Raw genomic sequence first — 24,899 nt, 5'->3', positions numbered from 1 at the left:
CCCGCCCCGCCGGCCCCCGGCCCCCCGCTTCTGCCTGCGCTGTGACCCCCCCCAGCCGCCGGCACGGCCCCGCCCCCGCTGCCCCGGTGGTGGCCCACGGCCCCCCGGCTGCCCGTGGTCAAACTGGAGTCGCTGAAGCGCTGGAACGAAGAGCGGGGCCTCTGGTGCGAGAAGGGGGTGCAGGTGCTGCTGACGACGGTGGGCGCCTTCGCCGCCTTCGGCCTCATGACCATCGCCATCAGCACCGACTACTGGCTCTACACGCGCGCGCTCATCTGCAACACCACCAACCTCACGGCCGGCGGCGACGACGGGACCCCCCACCGCGGGGGCGGGGGCGCCTCCGAGAAGAAGGACCCGGGCGGCCTCACGCACTCGGGGCTCTGGAGGATCTGCTGCCTGGAAGGTAGGGTGCGGGCGGCCCTGCCCGCAGCCCCCGCCGCTCCCCTCCCGGAGACCCGGAGCCTCCCGGGGCTGCCTCTCCCTGATCCTGGGGCCCCCATGGGCACCCTTCCTCCTCTGAGGGGCTTCTGCGCCTTCGCGTTAGCGCCCCGCCGTCTCTCCTTTCCGCCCCACTCCTCCCTGCGGAATTCCTCTGCCGGGTCGCCCTGCCTCTCCGCTAACCCCTTCCTCTGTCTTTCCCCGGTCCCTGTCTCCTGCCGTGCGGTCACACCCCTCCCTTCTTCCCTCCCTCCAGCACCTGGGGCTCCTCCTGTTTCGTTTCCTCCAGCTGCCCCGTGCCTTTTCTCCTCCCCGCCCCCTTTTTTCAAGACAAGGTCTCATTCTGTCGCCCAGGCTGGGGTACAGTGGCACAGTCACAGCTCACTGCAGCCTCCACCCCCTGGGCTCAAGCCATCCTCCCACCTCTGCCTCCTGAGTAGCTGGGACCACAGGCGTGAGCCACTGTGCCCGGCTAATTTTTTTCATTATGTGTAGAGATGAGGTCTCCCTGGGTTGCCCAGGCTGGCCTTCAGCTCCTTGGCTCAAGAGAGCCTCCTGCCTCAGCCTCCAAAGTGCTGGGATGCACCCGGCAGCCTCTTTTTCCCTCTCCCCTCAGTTCATCTTGACCTGCTCCTCCATCCCACCTGCCCCTGCGTTTCCTCTGCCCGGTGCCCCATGGCGACTTCTCTCTCGCGACATTCCACCCCAGTCCCCTGAATTCCCCTGCTTCTCCCGCCCCATCCATGGCCCAGTCTCCAGGGCTCCGTCTCTTTCCCCTTCTCTTTGGCTGCTGCTCTCCTATAGCTTCCTGCCTTATTTCACTGTCACTTATGACCTGCTCTCCTTCCTGCCTGTGATTCTCCTCCTGTAGATCTTCCTCTCCCCGTCAGGCCCTTCCGCTGTCTCTCCCACCAGGATGCCCTCCAAGCTCCTACCCTGATCCTTTCCTCCTTTTCCCTTTTTTTTTTTTTTAAAGACGGAGTTTCACCATGTTGGTCAGGCTGGTCTTGAACTCCCGACCTCAGGTGATCCGCCCGCCTTGGCCTCCAAAGTGCTTGGATTACAGGCGTGAGTCACCACCCCCGGCTGTTCCTCCTTTTCCTTAGTGGGCTCCACTTCCTTTTCTTCTGCTCGTGCCTTGGCTCTGATACTCTCCTGACTCCATGCCTCCTAGTGACTTTAAGGCTCCTGGCTCCTGACCCTGCTCCCTCCTGGAATCTCTGCCTTGGTTCTTTTCCTGTTTGTCCAGTTCTCCCTCTCGCAGCTTCTCCTCTAGCTCGGCTCCCTGGCTCTTGACTCGTCCTCTTCACCAAGACTCTCGCCCTCTCCTGCACCCCAACCCCTTCTCTCTCCCACTCTTAGCATCAGTATTTCTTTCCTGAGTGTCATGGAGTTGCAGGGCTGGGAAGCAGGAGTCCTGGGTACCAGTCCTGCTGCGTATCTGCCCCCCCCCACCACCGTGTGACCGCTATCTTCCCCCTGCACCCCAGCCTCACAGCCCTTGCCTGCAACATGAAGGAGTGGAACCGGCCGTCCTGATGCCCCCTTTGACCAAAAGATTGAAATCTCTTGCTTCTCTTTTTCACCACCCTCTGTTTCTTCTGTCCCTTCTTCCTCTGTTTTGCTGAGTGCTCATGACAAGCCAGGAATGTTATTTAACCCTATGAGGTGGGGACCACTTCCCTGTTGAGGATGGGTAAACTGAGGCTCAGAGAGGTGAAGCCACTTGTCCAAGGTCACCCAGCTGAGAAAAGGGCAGAGCCAAGAGCAGAGCTCCAATCCCATGGATGGGATCCGCAGATGTGCTCTGCCTAGTGTACAAAGTGTTTAAAACTGAAAGCAAAATCTGAATCCATTGCCAACAGTTAAAAATAGGGAGGCTTCCCATTGTAGTTCCAATTTCCGGCTTCTTCTGAGCGATCGGAAGATCTAATGCAAGCCTGCGTTCTACCCTGACCACGACAGGCCGGATCTGAGCAGCAGCTGGGGGCCTCCATTTCCCCCACAGTCACCTCCATCCACTCCATTGCCTCCCATTCCTCCCGCGGCTCTCGTGATGCTATTTTCCTCTTCTGTGGAAGTTTGAGTTCATGTCCATTCACGGGCCTGACCAAGGACCAGGCACAGAGCCAAGTGTGAGGGCTCACATCATGAAACCCCTAGGATAACGCGTGGCAGCATTCATTCATTTATTCATTCAACATCCCATTTGTATTGAGTTTATACTATGTGCCAAGGGTTGTTCTGGATTCTGGGGCTGCAGCAGTGGAAAACAGAGAAAAACCCCTCTCCTTATATATCTTATATTCTAGAGGGAGAGACAGATAATAATGGAGGTAAATCAAGTCAACATTTAGGATGTTAGGTAGAACTGAGTGCTCAGGAGGAAAAGGAGTGGAGGCATGGGAGGTGTCAGGGTTCCCCCTGGAAGTAGATAAGGAATCTAGGGAAAGCTCCCCTGAGCAGGTGACATTTGAATGCACATCTGAAGGAAGTGAGAGGTGGAGGCTGTGGCTATCTGGAGGAAAGTGCTTCAGACTGTAGGAATAGCAGGTGCAGAGTCCCTGAGGTGGGAGGGAGAGTGCCTGTGTGTTGACCGAGCCAGTGGGAGGTCAGTGTGACCGGGGCAGAGTGGGTGAGCGGAACGCAGCAGCAGGAGGTACAACAGTCGTAGGGGTAACAGGATCCCCATCCCATAGGTTCTGTATTATTATTATTATTGTTATTATTATTATCATTATTTGAGACAGAGTCTCACTCTGTAGACCAAGCTGTAGCGCAGTGGCACGATCTTGGCTCACTGCAACCTCTGCCTTGGGGCTCAAGCGATTCTCGTGCCTCAGCCTCCCGAGTAGCTGGGACTACAGGTACGTGCCACCACACCCAGATAATTTTTTCAATTTTAGTAGAGACGAGGTTTTACTATGTTGCCCGGGGTGGTCTGGAACTCCTGGGCTCAGGCGATCTGCCCGCCTCAGCCTCCCAAAGTGCTGGGATTACAGGTGTGAGCCACCATGCCCGGCCTTTTAAAAAATTATTTTATTATTATTATTTTTTTGAGGCGGAGTTTCGCTTGTTACCCAGGCTGGAGTGCAATGGAGCGATCTCGGCTCACCGCAACCTCCGCCTCCTGGGTTCAGGCAATTCTCCTACCTCAGCCTCCTCAGTAGCTGGGATCACAGGCACGCGCCACCATGCCCAGCTAATTTTTTGTATTTTTAGTAGAGACGGGGTTTCACCTCGTTGACCAGGATGGTCTCGATCTCTTGACCTCGTGATCCACCCACCTCGGCCTCCCAAAGTGCTGGGATTACAGGCTTCAGCCACCGTGCCCGGCCTTATTTATTTATTTATTTATTTATTTATTTAGAGGCAGAGTCTTGCTTTGTCACCCAGGCTGGAGTTCAATGGCATAATCTCAGCTCACTGCAACCTCGGTCTCCCGGGTTGAAGCAATTCTCATACCTCAGCCTCCCGAGGTGTTGGAATCACAGGTGTGCTCCACCATGCCCAGTTAATTTTTGTTAATTTTTTTTTATTAGAGATGGAATTTCACCGTGTTGGCCAGGATGGTCTCGAATTTCTGACCATCAGTGATTGGCCCGCCTAGGCCTCCCAAACTGCTGGGATTACTGGTACTTGGCCCGGTTCTGTTTTTTGTTCATTTGTTTTTTTGTTTTAGTTAGGGTTTTGCTCTGTCACCCAGGCTGGAGTGCAGTGGGAAGATCGTAGCTCACTGCAGCCTTGAACTCCTGAACCCAAGCCTCCCTCTTGGGTTCAGCATCCCAAATAGCTGGAACTACAAGCACATGCCACTATTTTTTGTAGACACAGGGTCTCACTGTATTGCCCACGCTGGTCTCAAACTCCTGGCCTCAAGCAATCCTCCTGCCTCAGCCTCCCGATGTGTTGAGATTATAGGTGTGAGCCCCTGTGCCCGGACTCACAGCTTCCTATACATCCCAGAAAGCACTTTGCTTTATATTCAGAGATGGGAGCCATTGAAAGTTCTTGAGCAGAGAAGTCACAAGAACCTTACAATCTTCTTACAAAAAAGAAGACTTACGTTTTTGCAGGATGGCTCTTTCTGCTGTGTTGACAAATGACTGCGGGGAAGGCAAATGAGACAACAAGAGGCTCATCGAGGGTGGGGGCAGTCGCGTTTGGGAAGTTGTTTGAATTTTTAGTATATTCTGGAGCTACTGTGGGCAGGAATTGCTGGTGGAGCAGTTGTAGGATATGAGAGAGAAGAGCCAGGGGTGTCTCCAAAGCAGGGATTTTCCACTGCAGCATGGTTGATATTTTGGGGTGGATAATTCCATGCGGAGGGGGCCGCCCGATCCATTGTAGGATGCTGGGCAGCAGCCTTGATCTCTGCCCACTAGATGCCAGCAACACCCTTCCCAGTCGTGACAAGCAAAATTGTAAATTGTCTCTAAACACTGTTGACCGTCCCCTGGGAGATAAGATCACCCCTAGGTGAGAATCACCACTTTAAGGCTTTGGCCTGAACTCCTGAGAACAGGCAAGCCATTCATAAGATGGAACAGCAGCTATTTTGTTTCTTTTCTTTTCTTTTCTTTTCTTTTTTTTTTTTTTTTTTTTGAGACGGAGTTTCGCTCTTGTTGCCCAGGCTGGAGTGCAATGGCACGATCTCAGCTCACCGCAACCTCCGCCTCCTGGGTTCAGGCAATTCTCCTGCCTCAGCCTCCTGAGTGGCTGGGACTACAGGCACGCACCACCATGCCCAGCTAGTTTTTTGTATTTTTAGTAGAGACGGGGTTTCACCATGTTGGCCAGGATGGTCTCGATCTCTTGACCTCATGATCCACCCGCCTCGGCCTCCCAAAGGGCTGGGATTACAGGCTTGAGCCACCGCGCCCGGCTGTTTCTTTTATTTTCTCTTACCAAGTTTGTTGTGAAGAAGAGGGATCACGGGCTCTGTTCTGGACATGTGAAATGTATGATACCTGTTAACAGATAACATCTAGGAGGGAGGTCAGCACAGTGAAAGGACTGCAAAGTGCCATATAGGAAAGATTTTAGGCTCTGTGGAGCAGACAGTCTCTATCACAACCACTCATGGAAACAACCAAGACAGTATGTAAGGAACTGAGCGTGGCTGTGTTCCAATGAGACTTCATTTACGGACACTAAAATTGGAATTTCGGCTGACGTCCTTTTCAGCCTCAGCCCACCTGCACCCAGGTGAATAAACAGCCCTGTTGCTCACACAAAGCCTGTCTGTGGGGGGTCTCTTCATTCAAAGCGCTCATTTTAACATTTGGGGCCATTTTCAAAAGAAAAAAATTTTTTGAATTTCACCTAGCGCAGTGGCTCATACCTGTAATCCCAGCATTTTGGGAGGCAGAGGCAGGTGGATCACTTGAGGTCAGGAGCTCGAGACCAGCATAACCAACATGGTGAAACCCCATCTCTACTAAAAATACAAAAATTAACTGGGCGTGGTGGTGGGTGCCTGTAGTTCCAGCTACTCAGGAGCCTGAGGCAGGAGAATTGCTTAAACCCAGGAGGCGGAGGGTGCAGTGAGTCAAGATCACATCACTGCACCCCAACCTGGGTGACAGAGAGATTCCGTCTAAGAAAAAAAAAAAAATCGAATTCCATGTCATTTTCATGTGCCATAAAATCATCTTCCTCTTGGATACTTTCTCAATCATTAGAAACACATAAAACCCATTCTTAGCTGGATTTGGCTTGTGAGCTGGTTTGCTGACCATTGGTGCAAGTTGTTAGAGATATGATATATGAGGCCAGAGGCCGGGCTGGAGATATCAGTTTGAGGGGCATCACCATACAGATGGATTAGATGAGGGAGTCACTTGGAGGAGAGACAGCCGGGTGCAGTGACTCACACTTCTAAGCCCAGCTCTTTGGGACCCCAAGGCGGGAAGACTGCTTGAGCCCAGGAGTTCGAGACCAGCCTGGGCAAAATAGAGAGACCCTGTCTCCATAAGGTCTAATTTAAAAATTAGCTAGGAGTGCAACTGCGTGCCTGTGATCCCAGCTGCTCAGGAGGCTGAGGTGGGAGGATTGCTTAGACCCAGGAAGTTGAGGCTGCAGTGAGCCGTGGTTATGCCACTGCACCGGAACACAGCCCGGTGCCTGGGCAGCAGGGCAAGATCCCATCTCAAAAACAAACAAAAATACAGAAGAGACAAGAGCAAAGAATAAAATATCATTGAAGGCTTAAGCCTTGGGCCAGTCCACCATTAAAAGGTGAGGGCCGAGAAAAGTCACCAGAAGGGGTTGAGAAAGGACTGGCCACAGGTTTGGGGAAAAACAGGTCACTGGATGTCCTAGAAGCCAAAGGAGGTTCGTGTTTCAAAGAGGGGAGGAATGAAGGCTCGCTTCGTTGTTCTTACACTTACTATTCTCTGTCTTTTTCCCCCCTTTTTGGTGACAACGAAAAAGGTCTCACTATATTGCCCAGGCAGGTCTCAAACTCCTGGGCTCAAGCTATCCTCCCGCCTCTGCCTCCCTAACAGCTGGGATTACAGGCGTGAGCTGCCGCGCCCGGTGACTCTGTTGTTCTTGTAATTGTCGCTCATTCGTCACTGGAGGCTCACAATAACCCTGCAAAGTAGGTACTTTATCTATTTATTTATTTATTCTCTTTTTTTTGGAGACAGTCTCACTCTGTTGCCCAGGTTGGAGTGCAGTGGCACAATCTTGACCACTGCAACCTCCACCTCCCAGGTTTAAGTGATTCTCCTGCCTCAGCCTCCGGAGTAGCTAGGACTACAGGCATGCACCCACCATACCCGGCTGATCTTTGTACTTTTAGTAGAGAAGGAGTTTCACCATATTGACCAGGCCGATCTCGAGCTCCTGGCCTCAGGTGATCTACACACCTCGGCCTCCCAAAGTGCTGGGATTACAGGCATGAGCCATCATGCCTGGCCAGTACTTTTATTATTCCTATCTTCTAGAAGAAGTAGTGAAGGCTCAGAGAGGTGAAGTGAGTCGCCCAAGGTCACACAGCTAATATGCAACAGTAGGGTCTGAATTTGTTTTTGTTTCTGATTTGGTTTTTTTTTTTTTAGAGATGGGGTCTCACCACATTGCCCAGCCTGGTCTAGAACTCCTGAGCTCAAGCAATCCTCTCGCCCCAGCCTCTCAAAGTGCTGGGATTACAGGCATGAAGCACCACGCCCGGCCCAGCATCTGGATTTGAATCCAGGTCTGTCTGCTTTTCTAGAACAAAGTAACACATCCACTTGGTTTCAGCCCATCGTGGCTGCAGGGGTGTAGAAATCGGACCTCCTAAGTCATTGCCTCCTGCTGTCACTATGTCCCTGGGAACTCCTGGGCTCAATCCCCATCTCCTTCTGGCGTGTGTCTGAAAGATGCAGTAGAATGTAATGATTGAAACAAGCTCTGAGTAGCTCTGCCTAAGGAGCAACCGTTCTTTATTCCCTTACTTTGTTTGATAAACTTGCTTTTGGCCGAACGTGGTGGCTCATGCCTGTAATCCCAGCGCTGTGGAAGGCCGAGGCGGGAGGATCCCCTGGGGCCAGGAGTTCCAGATCAGCCTGGCCAACGTGGTGAAATCCTGTCTCTACTAAACATACAAAAAAATTAGCCAGGAATGGTGGCGGGCGCCTGTAACCCCAGGTACTCGGAAGGTGGAGGCAGGAGAATCGCTTGAACCCGGGAGGCAGAGGTTGTAGTGAGCCAAGATCGGACCACTGCACTCCAGCCTGGGCAACAGAGCAAGACTCCATCTCAATTGAAAAAATGAAAACACTTGCTTTCACTTTATTCTCTCTCTCTTTTTTTCTTTTTTCTGAGACGGAGTCTCACTTTGTCGCCCAGGCTGGAGTGTAGTGATGCGATCTTGGCTCACTGCAACTTTTGCCTCCCAGGTTCAAACGATTCTCCTGCCTGAGCCTCCCAAGTAGCTGGGATTACAGGCACCCGTCACCACACCTGGCTAATTTTTGTATTTTTAGTAGAGATGGGGTTTCACCATGTTGGCCAGGCTGGTCTCGAACTCCTGACCTCAAGTGAGCTACTGCCTTGGCCCACTTTACTCTTTTTTTTTTTTTTTTTCCTTTTTGAGATGGAGTCTTGCTCTGTCACCCAGGCTGTAGTGCAGTGGCACCATCTCAGCTTACCACAGCCTCCATCTCCCAGGTTAAAGCAATTCTCATGCCTCAGCCTCCTGAGTAGTTGGTACTATAGGCGCCTGCCACCCACCTGGCTAATTTTTTGTGTTTTTAGTAGAGACGTGGTTTTGCCGTGTTGGCCAGGCTGGTCTTGAACTTCTGACCTCAAGTGATCTGCCTACCTCAGCCTCCCAAAGTGCTGCGATTACAGGCATGAGCCACCATGCCTGACCCCACATTACTTTTTTTTTGTTGTTGTTGTTGTTTTGAGACGGAGTTTCGCTCTTGTTGCCCAGGCTGGAGTGCAATGGCACGATCTCGGCTCACTGCAACCTCCGCCTCCTGGGTTCAGGCAATTCTCCTGCCTCAGCCTCCTGAGTAGCTGGGATTACAGGCACGTGCCACCATGCCCAGATGATTTTTTGTATTTTTAGTAGAGACGGGGTTTCACCATGTTGACCGGGATGGTCTCGATCTCTTGACCGTGTGATCCACCTGCCTCTGCCTCCCAAAGTGCTGGGATTATAGGCTTGAGCCACCGCGCCTGGCCCATTACTCTTAAAAGAAAAAGAAAAAGAAACCAATTCTGAGAAATAAGACTGGTTGGGTTTGCCTCCTGTCCGCTGCATCTAGCATGGTGACCTTGGCCTTACATTTCACCTTGCTGTGCCTCCATTCCATCATCCGGGAAATGAGAATCCTAATAGACCCTAACACAGGGCCAGGAGGGATCAATGAGCTAATATAAGTAAAGCATTTCAAAGACTGGCAGGCACAGAGGAAGAACTAGCTGATAGAGATGCATTTGTGTTGTTGCTCTGCTGTTCTTCTCCTTATCATTCTTATGACTTCACAATAGAAATATAACAGAAGAGTGGGCCAGTGGTTCACGCCTTGTAATCCTAGCACTTTGAGAAGCCAAGGTGGATGGATCACTTGAAGTCCGGAGTTCGAGGCCAGCCTGGCTGATATGGCGAAACCCCATCTCTACTAAAAATACGAAAATTAGCCAGGTGTAGTGGAGCTCCCAGCTACTCAGGAGGCTGAGTCAGGAGAATTGCTTGAACCTGGGAGGTGGAGGTTGCAGAGACCTGAGATGGTGCTGTTGCACTCCGGCCTGGGTGACAGAGTGGGAGTCTGTCTCAAAAGAAAGAGAAAGAAAGGAAAGAGAGGGGGAGGAAGGGAAGGAAGGAAGGAAGGAAGGAAGGAAGGAAGGAAGGAAGGAAGGAAGGAAGGAAGGAGGGAGGGAAAAGAAAAGAAAGAAGAAATATAACACAAGGCTGGGCTAGTGTCTTACCCAGGTAATCCCAGCATTTTGGGAGGCAAGGTGAGAGGACTGCTTAAGTCTAGGAGTTCAAGACCAGCCTGGGCAACATTAAAAAATTAAAAACTAGTTGGGCATGGTGGTACATCCCTGTAGTCCCTGCTACTGGGGAGGCTGAGGCAGAAGGATTGTCTGAGCCCAGGAGGACGAGGCTGCAGTGAGCTATAATTGTGCCACTGCCCTCTAGCCTGGGTGACAGAGGAGACCCTGCCTCAAAACAAAATGAAACAAAAATTAAGATTTTTCCAGTAGCTACATATAAATAAAAAGGAACAGGTGAACTTAATATTTTATTATTTTATTTATTTATTTATTTATTTTTGAAGACGGGGTTTCACCACATTGGTCAGGCTGGTCTTGAACTCCCGACCTCAGGTGATCCACCCGCCTTGGCCTCCAAAGTGCTTGGATTACAGGTGTGAGCCACCACGCCTGGCCCTAACTTAATGTTTTATTTAACCCCACAATAGCCAAGATATTATCAGTTGAAGATGTAATCATCAATATAAAAATTATCAATGAAATCTTATACATTCTCTCCCTCTCTTGTTTTCCCCATCCTGAGTCCGAAACTCAGTGCATCTTTTATCCTCACAGGACCTCTCCATTGCCACGTTTCCAGTTTTGGGAGCTGGGGGCATCTGCATGTGCCCAGCTTGTGCCCTCTCCCCAGGGATTTCGGCCGCACCCTGGGTCCTCTCTCAGGGCTCAAGTGTCTGGACCCACGGCCTTATTTATTAGTGCCGACTACAGAAAGCTTCTGCACCAGCACTTTGCCTGGCTTATTATCTCATGGAGCGTATTATTGGCAGGAATCTGGTGGCAAGCAAGGGGAAGTGACTCAGCCTGGACCCCCCAGCATGTGAGGAGCCTGGCACACTGGATCCCAGTTCTCCATGGGTCTTAACCCTCACATGCCCAGGTCTGCATTAGGAAGGCCCTGGGGGAGATTCAGGGTCACGACATCACCATCCATGCACAGGAAAAGCTCCTAGCATGATTGGTGGCATCAGGCTTCGCTACTGTGTATTCTGTGCCTGACTTTCTTTTTTTTTTTTTTGAGACAGCCTCGCTCTGTCACCCAGGCTGGAGTGCACAGACACAATTTCTGCTCACTGCCATTTCTGCTGCCCGGGTTTAAGCGATTCTCCTGTCTCAGCCTCCTGAGGAGCTGGGATTACAGGCACCCATCACCACGCCAGGCTAACTTGTATTTTTTAGTAGAGGTGGGGTTTCACCATGTTGGCCAGGCTGGTCTTGAACTCCTGACCTCAGGTGATCCACACACCTCAGCCTCCCAAAGGGTGGGATTACAGGCATGAGCCATTGCACCCAGTCTTCTGTGCCTAACTTTCTTTTTTTTTTTTGAGAGGGAGTTTCGCTCTTGTCACCCAGGCTGGAGTGCAATGGTATGATCTTGGCTGACTGCGACCTCCACTTCCCAGGTTCAAGTAATTCTCCTGCCTCAGCCTCTGGAGCATTTGGGATTACAGGCATGCACCACCATGCCTGGCTAATTTTTGTATTTTTAGTACAGACAGGGTTGCACCATGTTGGCCAGGCTGGTCTTGAACTCCTGTCCTCAGTTGATCTACCTGCCTTGGCCTCCCAAAGTGCTGGGATTACAGGCGTGAGCCACTGCACCCAGTCTTCTGTGCCTAACTTTCATTGAAATCTCACTGAAGCCTGTAAAGTCACACTACCGTCCTCATTTTCCCAATGAGACAGCAGAGGCTCAGGGACAATCCAGTTCCAAACCCACACAGCTGGGAAGTGGTGCTTTGGGATGTGTGTCCAGAGAGCTGGATTCAGAGCCTGTGGTCAGTAACCCCTACAGCCACCAGGCTCTGCTGTCTTAAATATGCTGACCTCCCAAACCAAGCTGTGCTGGAAGGAAACTCTGTCCCATCACTCACCCACCACGGGGCATTGGGCAACTTCTTCAGCTCTCTGCCTCAGTCTCCTCATTCATAAAGCAAGGATGCTGTTGCTGCCTACCTCCCAGGGTTTGTCCTAGGGACTGCATTCGTTATTAACCAGCTGTCCAATGCTTGGAGCAGTATGTGGTGCATGGTTAGCGATCAGTCAGGGCTAGTTATAATTACCATCAGCACTAACCTGGTCAGCGATTCAGTGTGGCATGTGGTTTACATGCTCAGTCTCATTTAATTATCACTAATGTTTTGAGGGAAGTACTATGATCCCATTCAAGAAAGGAGGGACCAGGCTGGGCGTGATGGCTCACACCTGTAATCCCTGCACTTTGGGAGGCTGAGGTGGGCAGATTACAGGGTCAGGAATTCAAGACCAGCCTGGCCAACATGGTGAAACCCCATCTCTGCTAAACAGACAAAAATTAGCCGGGTGTGGTGGTGGGTGCCTGTAGTCCCAGCTACTTGGGAGGCTGAGTCAGGGGAATTGCTTGAACCCAGGAGATGGAGGTTGCAGTGAGCCAAGATCATGCCACTGCACTCTAGCCTGGGTGACAATGAGACTCCATTTCCAAAAAAAAAAAAAAAAAAGAAATGAAAAAAAAGAGGAGAGACCTTGAGATCGTAATCATACCTACCACACTATGGTGGATGTGCTGATGGGTAAGAGTTTGCACGTGGGAGTAGTATTTTCACTCACTCATTCGCTCATTCATTCATTCATTCATTTTGAAAATTGTAAATTATACATAACATAAATTTACCATCTTCATCATTTTGAAGTATGCATTTCAGTAGTGGTAAGTACACTCATGTTGCTTTGCAACCAATCTCCAGAACTCTTTCATCTTGCAAAATGGAAACTCTGTACCCGTTAAATCACTCCACATCCCCACACCCTCCAGCCTGGCAACTACCTTGCTACTTTCTGTCTCTATGAATTTGATTATTCCAGCTATTTCATATAAGTGGGATCATAGAGTATTTGTCCTTTTGTTACTGACTTATTTAGCTTAGTATAATGTCCTCAGGGTTTTTCAATGTTTATAGCATGTATCATAATTCATTTCCTTTTTAAGGCTGAATAATATTCCATGGTATGTATATAGCACATGTCATTTATGCATTCATCTGTCAATAGCCACTTGGCTATTCCCACTTTTTGGCTATTGTGAACAATGCTACTGTGAAGACAAGTGTATGAATATCTATTTGAGTCCCTGCTTTTTTTTTTTTTTTTTTTTTTTTTTTTTTGAGACGGAGTTTTGCTCTTGTTACCCAGGCTGGAGTGCAATGGCGCGATCTCGGCTCACCGCAACCTCCGCCTCCTGGGTTCAGGCAATTAGGATACTAATTTTTAATAGTAGCCATACTAAAGGATATGAGATGGTATTTAATTGTGGTTTTCATTGCATTTCCCTAACGATTAGTGAAATTGAACATCTTTTCATGTGCTTGTGGCCCATTCAATCTTTTTTTTTTTTTTTTTTTTTTTTTTTGAGACCCAGTCTTGCTCTGTCACCCAGGCTGGAGTACAATGGCATGATCTCAGCTCGCTGAAACCTCTGCTTCCCAGGTTCAAACAATTCACCTGCCTCACCCTCCCAAGTAGCTGGGACTACAGGTGTGCACCACAACACCCAGCTAACTTTCATATATTTAGTAGTAATGGGGTTTTACCATGTTGGTCAGGCTGGTCTCAAACTCCTGACCTCAGGTGATCCACCCAACTTGGCCTCCCAAAGTGCTGGGATTACAGGCATGAGCTACTACACCTGGCCCATTCATTCATTTTTTCCTTAGAAATACTAAGCATTCAGTATGCACGAGGCACTGTTTAGGTGCTGGTAATACAGTGTTGAACAGCCCAGATGCTCACATTCGTGATGTGTGAGTTTTGCTGCCAGCATCCATCAGCTGTGAAATGATGACCCCTTTCTGTGCCTCGGTTTCCACATCTGGGTAATGGCTGCCACATATCAACTGCTATCAACTGAGCACTAGATTCTGTTCCAAGCAAAGTGCCAAATCTCCACCTGGACCCAGTCCATCATATCAGTCCCATGAGGTAGGTCCTGTTCTGTGTGTGTGTGTGTCTGTGTGTGTGTGTTTTGAGACAGACTGGAGTGCAGTGGCTTGATCTTGACTCACTGCAGTCTCCGCCTCCTGGGTGGTTCAAGCGATTCTCCTGCCTTGGCCTCCCGAGTAGCTGGGATTACAGGCGCCTGCCACCACACCAAGCTAATTTTTGTATTTTTAGTAGAGATGGGGATTCACCATATTGGCCAGGCTGGTCTTGAACTCCCGACCTCAAGTGATCCATCCTCAGCCTCCCAAAATGCGGGGATTACAGGCGTGAGCCACTGTGCCTGGCCTCAACCTTCATTTCTTGAGGTCTCCCATGTGCCAGGCCTAGTGCCAAGAAATGCTGGCACACAGGAATCAGACTCCCATGCCCTATCCCCTCCAGGAACTTCCAGCTTGCCACGGACAAAGAAGATCATCTGTAAACTAATGCATGTCCTACGGGGTACCTAAGAGCGGGAAACAGATCAAAGTTTGGTGGGAGGAATGAGTGCGTGCGTGCGTGTGTGTGTGTGTGTGTGTGTGTGTGTGTGTCTGTGTGTCTAGGGCAGGCGTCCCCAAACTACGGCCAGAGGGCCGCATGCGGCCCCCTGAGGCCATTTATCCGCCCCCCCCGCCGCACTTCAGGAAGGGGCACCTCTTTCATTGGTGGTCAGTGAGAGGAGCACAGTATGTGACGGCCCTCCAACGGTCTGAGGGACAGTGAACTGGCCCCCTGTGTAAAAAGTTTGGGGACGCCTGGTCTAGGGAAAGCTTCCTAAAGAAGGTGCCTCCCGAGCTGCCTGCTGCAGGTAAGTACTACATCAGCAAGGAATGTGAGCAGAATGTTCCACGGCGTGAGTTAGAGGCCTGCAAAACTGGACAGAGCTGGGCAGTGGAGGAAACCACATATTTTTATATTTTTAATTTTTTCTCCAGCTTTGTGCTAGAGGTAGTAAAACATTAACTGTTCCCAAGGATGAGCAGACAGATGAAGATGGGCATCTTAGGAGGGAGTGGAGATGAGGCTGCGTGATCCCTAGAGGCATACTCCATCCCCTCCACACACCTCTGCTTCCTTCAGCCACTCCATTTCTCTCCAGAAGGTTACAGGTTCCCTGCAGAAACAGACTGGAACTTCTCTCCCTCTCTTTCTCCCCTCTGCCTCCCGCCAGCTCTCTCCACACAGGACAGACTACAACTCCCATGATCCACTGCGGCTGCTCTTCTCACAACTGGATTCCAGACTTCATAGGGTCTCATGGGAAATGCAGTCCTCATCGTCTTGCGCATCTCTGTTTTTTTTTCCCACGCATTTCCAGACTTTTCAAGCAATTTAGAGGTGGAAACGCGCCTTGCTATTGTTGAAGCCAACAATACCCTCTTTCTTACAGAGATGGGAGTCGAAGTCCAGAGTGTTGGAGCAACTGAGCCCAGTTGACAGGGCCAAGGTCCTGTGGCCTTGCTGTGAGTGCTGGAAAGATGTTACACTTTGGGGTTTTTTTTCTTGCTTTTCTTCTTTTCTTTAACAGGCGGGGAAACTGAGACCAGAGAAGTTGAAAGTTTGTCCCATATCACGAGTCGGGCTCAGGAGCCAGGACTTGCGGTCTCCCAAGCAGCCCAGAGAGAGAAGGGGTTTGGGGGAAGGGCAGGCTCGGTTGTCAGTGGGGTTGCCCAGCCCCCAACCCTGAAGTACCTGCCCCCACCACTGCCCTCCCCGCTCCTCCAGGGTTGAAAAGAGGCGTCTGCGTGAAGATCAATCATTTCCCGGAGGATACGGACTACGACCACGACAGCGCGGAGTATCTACTCCGTACGTGGGGGTCCGGGACAGACGTGGGGAGTGGGGAAATCGCGGGGCCTGGAGGGCGTCGGGGAGGGCGCCCAGAGAAGGGACTGGGACCCCGGCACTTGGATCCACACGCTGTGGTTTAGCTTCCCAGCCAATCCCAGTCCAGATGGTGAGATCCTCTGGTTCCTGATTGGCTGCGTGCTCTTGCTCCCGCCCCCTCCTCTCACCTTGGGGCGGGCTGAGGGAGGATCCCGGGCGCCGATTGGCTGCCTTGCTCTGTCGGGCCCTCGCGGCGACTCTGCGCCGTGACTGGTTGTGGATTCCCGGGCTGGGATTGGCCGTGGGGCAATCTGCGGCGGGGAGGGGCCACTCCCGGGAGCCGGCTGGGAAAGCCTGTGTTGCCATTGGTAGCTACTCCGAGAACGCGGCAAATCCTAAATGATGATTGGCTGCGGCCTCAGCCAGGCTCCGAAATTGCAAAATCTGGTTGCCTGGGGTTTTAGGGGTGGGTGGAAAGGAAGGACTGCAGAGAAAGAGAGAAGCGGGGCGCGGGGAGAGAGAGATTAGGGGAAGAAGGGAGGGAGGAAAAGAGGGAGACAGACTCAGCTAGAGGAAGCCAGGCCTAAAGGGAGTGGGGAGGGAGGGAAGGAGGAAGAGAGACCCGGAACATAGAAGCCTGGCAGAAAAGGAGGGGAGAGAGACCCTGGAAGATGGAAGAGACCAGGCAGAAAAAGGGGCAGCGGGAGAGAACTAGGAAGACAGACGAGGCCAGGCAGAAAAAGAGGGGGGAGAGAGCTAGGAAGATAGGTGAGGCCAGGCAGAAAAAAAGAGGGAGGACTTAGGAAGACAGATGAGGCCAGGAAGAAAGGGGTGGGGGGTAGGAAGATAGATGAGGCAGGGAAGATAAGAAGAGAGAGGGGAGACAGACCCAGAAAGACAGATGAAGCCAAGCAATAAAACAAGGGAGGGAGCAGGGAGAGAAGGGAAGAGAAACTCAGAAATAGATTCAGCCTGGTAGAAAAGGGAGGAGGAGGGAGGAAGGAAGGGAGAGAGAGAGAGAGAGAAAAAACCAGACCGATGAAGCCAGGCAGAAAAGGGGTGCGGGAAGGGGTGTGGAGAGAGGTAGTAAGTGATTTGCGGGATATGGAGAGAGAAATTCGCAGACGAGAGGAAGTGAGGGACGAGAAAGAAAGAAAGGGAGAAGATTCATGGAGAAGTTGAGGGAAAACCCGGCAAAGTGATTAAAAGAGGGAGAAAAATATTCCTGGACAGAGAAAAAACGGTCCGAAGTAGAAAGAAAAGGACAAAGAAAAACAGGGAAAGGGCATCAGACCGAGAAACAGAGAAATTTTAAAAACAGGAGAGAGAATCAGGCCACAGTAAAATCAAACACACAGAACACAGCCGGAGAGGGAGGAGGACAGAACTGGCGGGAGGCGCCGCGAGATGGGGGGCCGGGAAGGGGGCGCCGGCGGCCGCCTCTGACCGCCCTGCCTCTCGCTCCTGTTCCTTTCTTTCCTCTCCCGCAGGGGTGGTCCGGGCCTCCAGCATCTTCCCCATCCTTAGCGCCATCCTGCTGCTGCTCGGGGGTGTGTGCGTGGCGGCCTCTCGCGTCTACAAGTCCAAGAGGAACATCATTCTGGGCGCAGGGATCCTGTTCGTGGCAGCAGGTGAGAGGCAGAGGGAGGGGGCGGCCGGGGCGCCCTACCTGCGCGCGCACGTGTGCGTGTGTGTGTGTGTGTGTGTGTGTGTGTGTGCGTGTACAAAGCCACCTTGCCCCGAGCACCCCCGGGAGCCCGGAGCCTTCCTAGGCGGTCCCCAAGCTCCATCGCCACTCGCTGGGTAAGGTGGGTGTAGCCTTCGCGACGCCTTCGCAGGAGGGAACCAGCACAGACAGGTGTCTGGCACGTAAGACGCCGAGCGCTTAAGATCCTAAACCCGCCGTCCTGGAGACGGAAGGGGAGGAGCTGGGGAGGGGGTGGGACCTCGAGACAATTGGGCTCTAGAGGCTAGAGAGGCGGGGCTGGGCCTTGGAGGGCGGGCCCAGGAGAGGGAGAAAGTGATCTGGGCGCGCCCCTTAGGAAACCTTGGTGGATCCAAGAGTCGGGGCTGGTCCTGGGAAACCGTCCCGGGAAGTGGAAACTGAAGGGGTTGAACCAGGGAGACTGAATCGGGCCCGTTCCCGTTGCTATTTGGAGAAGGAGAGGCTAGAAAAGACGGGGTGCTGCCTGGAAACGCCAGAAGGGGAGGGGTTATGTCCTTAAGGGCACAGAGAGTCAATCTGGCTGATACCAGCCAGAGGCCGACCAAAGCCAGGCAGTATCTGGGACTGGCCGTCTCAAGAGTTAGGGCCTAGACGGGAGAACTAGGACTGGAACACTCAAGAGACATGACATGAAGGGTAAGACCCCCTTTCCACCCTGCATGAGTAGCACTGGGGAATTCCAGGGGGCAGAGCTTTTTTGGAGAAGTAGAATATAGAGAAGAAGGAGGGCTTTGCATATTTTTTTTTTTTGAGACGGAGTTTCGCTCTTATTACCCAGGCTGGAGTACAATGGCGCGATCTCGGCTCACTGCAACCTCCGCCTCCTGGGTTCAGGCAATTCTCCTGCCTCAGCCTCCTGAGTAGCTGGGATTACAGGCACGCACCACCATGCCCAGCTAATTTTTTGTATTTTTAGTAGAGACGGGGTTTCACCATGTTGACCAGGATGGTCTCGATCTCTTGACCTCGTGATTCACCCACCTCGGCCTCCCAAAGTGCTGGGATTACAGGCTTGAGCCACCGTGCCCGGCCGGCTTTGCATATTTAAAGAGCAGGGTGGCCGGGCGCGGTGGCGCAAGCCTGTAAATCCCAGCACTTTGGGAGGCCGATGCGGGTGGATCACCTGAGGTCAGGAATTCGAGACCAGCCTGGCCAACATGGTGAAACCCCGTCTTTACTAAAACTATAAAAAATTAGCCTGGCGTGGTGCTGGGCGCCTGTAATTCCAGCTGCTCGGGAAGCCGAGGCAGGAGAATCGCTTGAACCCGGGAGGCCGGAGGCTGCAGTGAGTCGGGATCGCGCTATTGCACTCCAGCCTGGGCAACAAGAGCGAAACTCCTCCTCAAAAAAAAAAAAAAAGAAAAGAAAAAGAAGAAGAGCAGGTTATGCTTTGGGGATGGGTCTAGACCTGCAAAGTTCGGGGCTTGGAGGATCTGAAAGTCCGGAGTAGCGGCACCTGGGACCAGGGAGGGCCCTGGCCAAGAGCTGCATGGGGCGGGGTTTGGTAAGCTGGAGGTGGGCCTAGAGTAGAAGACCTGGCCTGCTTTATCAAGGGCAAATTTTTGACCAGCAGGGGAGGGCCTAGAATGGATACCCTCGCAGGAATTATACGATGAAGAGAGAGTTTAGGTAAGTGATAGACAGGGCCTGGTCACAGCAGGATGACATCATTAACAGAGTTCAAAGGAGCAGAGGGGCGGGGCTTGGGGAAAACCCAGGTTTATAACGTTAAGGGTGGCGTTAGACTAACTAGAGCAGGGCCTGGAAACTCATCTCATCAAAGGTGGGTTTTAAACCAGTCAGAGCAGGGCCTGGACTAGCAGCGGTGGATTACCACCAGCCAGGTGGGGTTTAGACCAGCCGAGGTGGGACCTCAGCTAGAGGAGTGGGGTTTATGCCAAGTGGGGGCAGCCCAGAACATCTGGGGGTGGGTCTTAGACCACATAGGGCTGAGTTTAGACCAGCCTGGGCTGGGTTAGGCCAGCAGAGGTGGGGCCTGGGCTCTCCCGGGGCAGGACCTGGACCATCCAGGGCCATGTCGGAACCATTCAGAGCAGGGCCTGGACCACCTGGGAGTGGAGTTTAGACCCTGAGATGGGACTTGAACCAGCCAGGGCCAGGACTACCTAGGATGTTGTCTGGACCATTTGGGGTCCTAGACCGCTTGGAGGTGGCGTTTAGATCAATGGGGGTGGGGTGGGGTCCCACACCAGCTGGGGCTTAGTTTAGACCAGCCAGGGAGAGGTTAGACCAGCACGGGGGTGGGGACGGGGGAGGGGGGCGGAGCCGCCAGGCTATCGGGGGCAGGACCTGGATCATCCTGGGGTTGAGACCATGTGTGGGGGTGCTCAAGCCTATCGGGGCCAGGACCACGCATGATGCGCTCTGGGCCATAGGCGGCCCTCCACCACCTGGGGGAGGGGGTTTAGATCAGCCGGGGCTGGGCTAGCTGGGACTCGGCCTGAGCCCTCTGAGTTGGAGCTTAACTGGCAGGGCCGCGCCTGGAGCATTGGGCGGGGAGTTGCGTTCCCTTTCGGCAGGACTTGGTCCGCCGGATCCAGGACAGGGTCTAGCCCACTTCTGGGTGGGGCCTAGAAGCGCCGCGGGGAGGCGCCTGGGCCCGCTGGCGCCGGCGGACCCGGGCCGGAGGCGGGGCGGGGCGGACCCGGGCCGGGAGCGGGGCTGGGCGGGGCGGGGCGGGGGCGGGGCGGACCCGGGCCGGGGGCGGGGCGGGGCGGGGGGCGGGGCGGACCCGGGCCGGGCCGGGCCGGGCGGGGCCGGGGGTGGCCTCGAGGCTTCCGTCTGACCGTCCCCGCCCAGGCCTGAGCAACATCATCGGCGTGATCGTGTACATCTCGGCCAACGCGGGCGAGCCGGGCCCGAAGCGGGACGAGGAGAAGAAAAGCCACTACTCGTACGGCTGGTCCTTCTACTTCGGCGGGCTGTCGTTCATCCTGGCCGAGGTGATCGGCGTGCTGGCCGTCAACATCTACATCGAGCGCAGCCGCGAGGCGCACTGCCAGTCTCGCTCGGACCTGCTCAAGGCCGGCGGGGGCGCGGGCGGCAGTGGCGGGAGCGGCCCCTCGGCCATCCTCCGTCTGCCCAGTTACCGCTTCCGCTACCGCCGCCGCTCCCGCTCTAGCTCCCGCTCCAGCGAGCCGTCGCCGTCGCGGGACGCGTCTCCCGGCGGCCCCGGGGGCCCGGGCTTCGCCTCCACGGACATCTCCATGTACACGCTCAGCCGCGACCCCTCCAAGGGCAGCGTGGCTGCGGGGCTGGCGGGGGCCGGCGGCGGCGGCGGCGGCGGCGGCGGCGGCGCCGGGGGGGCGTTCGGCGGCGGCGGCGGCGGCGCGGCGGGGGGCGGCGGGGGCGGCGGCGGCAGCGGCGGGGCGGGCGCCGAGCGGGACCGCGGGGGGGCGTCCGGCTTCCTCACGCTGCACAACGCCTTCCCCAAGGAGGCGGGCGGCGGCGTCACGGTCACGGTCACCGGGCCGCCCGCCGCGCCCGCGCCCCCCGCGCCCCCCGCGCCCTCCGCGCCCGCCCCCGGGACCCTGGCCAAGGAGGCCGCCGCCTCCAACACCAACACGCTCAACAGGAAAACCACGCCCGTGTAGGGGCGCGGCGGGGGAGCCGAGGGGCGTGTCCGGGGCGCGTGCGCGGGCGCGCGTGCATCGAGGCTGCTGGGGTCGGGGACGCCCCCGCCGTCCCCCGAGAGCGCGCTGGAGACTGCTGCGCCCGCCCCCGCCCCCCCTTCCGCCCCCCTCCTCCTCGGCAGCAGGAACCCCGAGGGAGGGGGCAGGGGAGGAAGGGGGCCGCCGTGAGGGAGCGTCGTGTTTTATTTTTTTGTGGGGTCTATGGGGAGGGGGGGAGGGCCATGGTGTTTTTTGCAGTTTCGAGATGTTTTCTTTTTCATGTTTTGCTGTGTGCATGGGGGGCGAGGCGGGGGGAGGGGAGGGAGGGACTCCCAGCCCAGCCCAGCCCAACTCCTGGAGAGGGGCCCATAACACACGAATACATAGTTACATCCACAAACTATATACGCCCTATATAAAGAGACACAGCGGAGGGACGCGGAAGAGCAGAGAGAAGGGTTGGACGCGGGCATTCATTCGTTTTTTTCATTCATTATTCCACAAGGGCTTATTAAGCGCCTACTGTGTACTAGGCACTGGTACAGAAGGCGACCTTGGAGCAGGGGACACGAACGATGCACAGAAAGGGCCTCTTCATTCATTCATTCATTACCGGCGATGAATTTGTGCGCTTTAAAGAGCTAGGCCTTGTGCTCCCTGCTCAGCGTGCAGGAGGCAGGAAAGCAGCCAGGAGCCCCGACATCCTCATAGAATAACATCTGGTGCATGAGACGCATTAATCGGTCATGTACATACACAACAAATTACAGTTAGGCCATAGGAGAAACGAGATGTTACGAAATGCACCATCCGGGCAGCCTAACCCCGTTGAGAGGGAGAGATTTCAGTGGACACTGAAAGGGTGAGAAGAAGCCGGCAGGGCAGAGCTGGTGTGGAGTGTGGCAGGCAGAGCAGCAGGTGCAAAGGCCCTGAGGCAGGAAGGTGCTTGCAGCCAGGGCTGAAACCTATGAGCCAGGTGATTGTGGAACAAGATGAGGCTGGGGCTGCAGACAGGGCCAGATTATACAGGGGCTTGTCGGTCAGGAGTCTAGATTTTATTCTCGGGGCAGTCAGGGCCATGGAATAGGTTTAAGCAGGAGCCTAATGTGAGTGGTGTACAAAGGGAAGACAGGGACTTGGAGACAAGAGTAAGAGGCAGAGATGCGCTGAAATACAGCACCACACCCAGGCACTGGCCCTTGGAGCTCACGCTTTCATGGGAGGAAGCACATAATTACACACACATTGAAGCATAGGGATGGTGTCTGGTGTGCAGAAGAAACCTTGGGGCATAGAAACTCCTGTCATTCATTCATTCAGCCTCTCGCCCATTGCCATTTTCGAGTATCTGCTAAGGTACCAGGAAGTGCGTGAGGATCCAGATCCCCAGATCAGGGGTGACACAGGCCCTAGCCCTGCTCTTAAGCAGTTTTTTGTCATCAAACGCCACCATCCAGTCAGGGCAATCAGTGCTGAACAGGGACCACAGTGGGTACCATGGCACACGGTGGACAGAGTGACCAACTGCGAGGAGTGGGCGGCACTCCGGGGAGGCTTCCTGGAGAATAGGATGGCCATCCTGGGTCTTGAAGAGATGAGTGGGTGCCTCCCGGGTGATGAAGGGCATAAGAAAGACATGGGGCCAAAGAACAACTTGGGTGAAAACCTGGGAAAGTGAATGAACATGACGTACTGGGGTCAGTGCTCATAGTTCTGGGATGCTCATGTACAAGGTGGGGCTGGAAGATGAGACCGGGAAAGTAGCCATAAGCCAGAATCTAAAGGTGCCAATGTGGCCAGGCACAGTGGCTCATGCCTGTAATCCCAGCACTTTAGGAGGGTGAGGCTGGAGGATCCCTTGAGCCCAGGAGTTTGAGACCAGCCTGGATATCATGGGGAAACTCTGTCTCCACAAAAAATCAAAAAATTAGCCGGGCGTAGTGGAGCACACCCGTGGTCACTGCTACTCAAAAGGCTGAAGCACGAGCATCACTTGAACCCAAGAGTTCAAGGCTGCAGTGAGCTAGGATTGTGGCACTGCACTCCAGCCTGAGCAATAGGATGAGACCCTGTTTCAGAAAGAAAAGAGAAAAAGGTGCCTGAGTTCCAGGTGGAGGGATTGAGGCTTGATTCTGAGGATGGTGAGAGAGGATGACAGTTGAGCTGGGGTGGAGAGGAGGGGATGGGTTTGCAGGTCACTGAGAAAGCAGAGGGGACAGTGCTTGGTAGGTTTCCTTTCCATGTTTGCTCAGCACGTGTTTCCTGAGGCCTCCCCTGTGCCAGGCCTTGTGCTGGGCGGTGCTGGGATTGTAGAGGTGATTTTGATCTTGCCCTGCTCTCAAGGGGCTCCCAATCTGGTGGGAAAACAGCCACAGATGCAGCATGAGGAGGGCGGTGGCAGCGAAGGTGCCAGGCTGCCAGGGACTGTGCCGGCCTTTATCTTGAGCATATGGGGCTGTGGAGGCGCTCAAGTCAGAGCTGGGTGTTCAGAATTTTTCTCCGAGGCCTGTGTGGAAGGACCAGGGAGAGGGAGACTGAAAGTCAAGGTCTCTAGGAAGAATTCTGCCAAGGCAGTTTGAGGAAGAGATGCTGGGAAATGCAGGAAAAGGAATACAAATCATTGAGATAGAGAAGCGCTGAGAGAGGATACATGGAGAGGCGAGGGACGCGGGAGATGGCGTTGAAAGAGAGGAATCGCTGGGTGTGGTGGCTCCTAATCCCAGCACTTTGGGAGGCTGAGTGCCTTCTTTGGGAGGACTGCTTGAGCCCAGGAGTTCCAGACCAGCCAACATGTTGAAATGTTGTCTACCAAAAATACAAAAATTAGCCGGGTATGGTGGTGCATGCCTGTAGTCCCAGCTACTCAGGAGGCTGAGGCGAAAGGATCGCTTGGGCCTGGGAGGGTGAGTCTGCAGTGACCTGTGATGGCATCACCGCAGTGTAGCCTGGGCAAAAGAGCAAGACTCTTGTCGAGAGAGAGAGCGCAAATCTTTGCTGGAAGAGGATTGGTTAGGGGAGAGTGGATTCTAGAGTTCGAAGACCAAACAGAATGAGAGAGAGAGAGAGAGGGGGGGGTGGAAGGTGGGCAGGAGGAAAATCGAGACAGGGAGGAGGGAGTGCAGGGTGGGGGGAGGGCAGCAGAGACCAAAACTAGTTGAATCCCAGAGAAAAAGTAAAAGACGGGAAGGTGATAAAAGAGAGAAAAGGAGGAGAGAGACAGACAGGCGCACAAATCAGAGAAGCCCCAGAGATAACAAAAACACAACCACAGAGATAGAGACAGAGGGGGAGAGGGAAGCTGGAGGAAGACTCAGAGATGGCCCGGTGCGGTGGCTTATGCCTGTAATCCCAGCACTCTGGGAGGCCAAGGCAGGTGGATCACGTGAGGTTGGGAGTTCAAGAACAGCCTGACCAACATAGTGAAACCCCGTCTTTACTAAAAATACAAAACTAGCCAGGCGTAGTGGCATATTCCTGTAATCCCAGCTACTTGGGAGGCTGAGGCAGGAGAATCACTTGAACTCAGGAGGCGGAGGTTTCAGTGAGCCAAGACCGCACCACTGCAGTCCAGCCTGGGCAACAAGATCGAAACTCCATCTCAAAAAAAAAAAAAAAAAAAAAAAAAAAAAAAAAAAAAACAACTCAGAGATTCGCACAAAAAGCAACATGGAGACTCAGAAGCAAGCATAGCTTCAAGGAATGATCCATTTCTTGTGTTTTTTTCCCCAGTATTCAAGAATATTTATTGAGTGCCAATCTGTTCCAGACCCAGTCTAGGCCTAGCGGATATGGCAGACAGGGGCCTGCTCTCCTGAAAC

General features: G+C 53.6%; 1 protein-coding gene across 1 annotated transcript; it reads left to right on the top strand.

The window, feature by feature from the left end:
• Nucleotides 1-51: 51 nt before the first annotated feature.
• On the top strand, nt 52-22,344 carry CACNG8 (calcium voltage-gated channel auxiliary subunit gamma 8; the record flags this gene model as incomplete). Its single annotated transcript, XM_039465768.2, has 4 exons — nt 52-406; nt 15,622-15,705; nt 17,214-17,354; nt 20,270-22,344. Coding segments are annotated over 4 exons (1,374 nt in total), but the record flags the coding sequence as incomplete, so codon positions are not given.
• Nucleotides 22,345-24,899: the final 2,555 nt, after the last annotated feature.

The sequence above is a fragment of the Saimiri boliviensis genome, chromosome 14 (genome assembly GCF_048565385.1).
Source record: "Saimiri boliviensis isolate mSaiBol1 chromosome 14, mSaiBol1.pri, whole genome shotgun sequence".
Lineage (NCBI taxonomy): Eukaryota > Metazoa > Chordata > Mammalia > Primates > Cebidae > Saimiri > Saimiri boliviensis.
The sequence above is the reverse complement of the archived record's forward strand: the minus strand, read 5'-3'. Positions and strand labels throughout refer to the sequence as shown.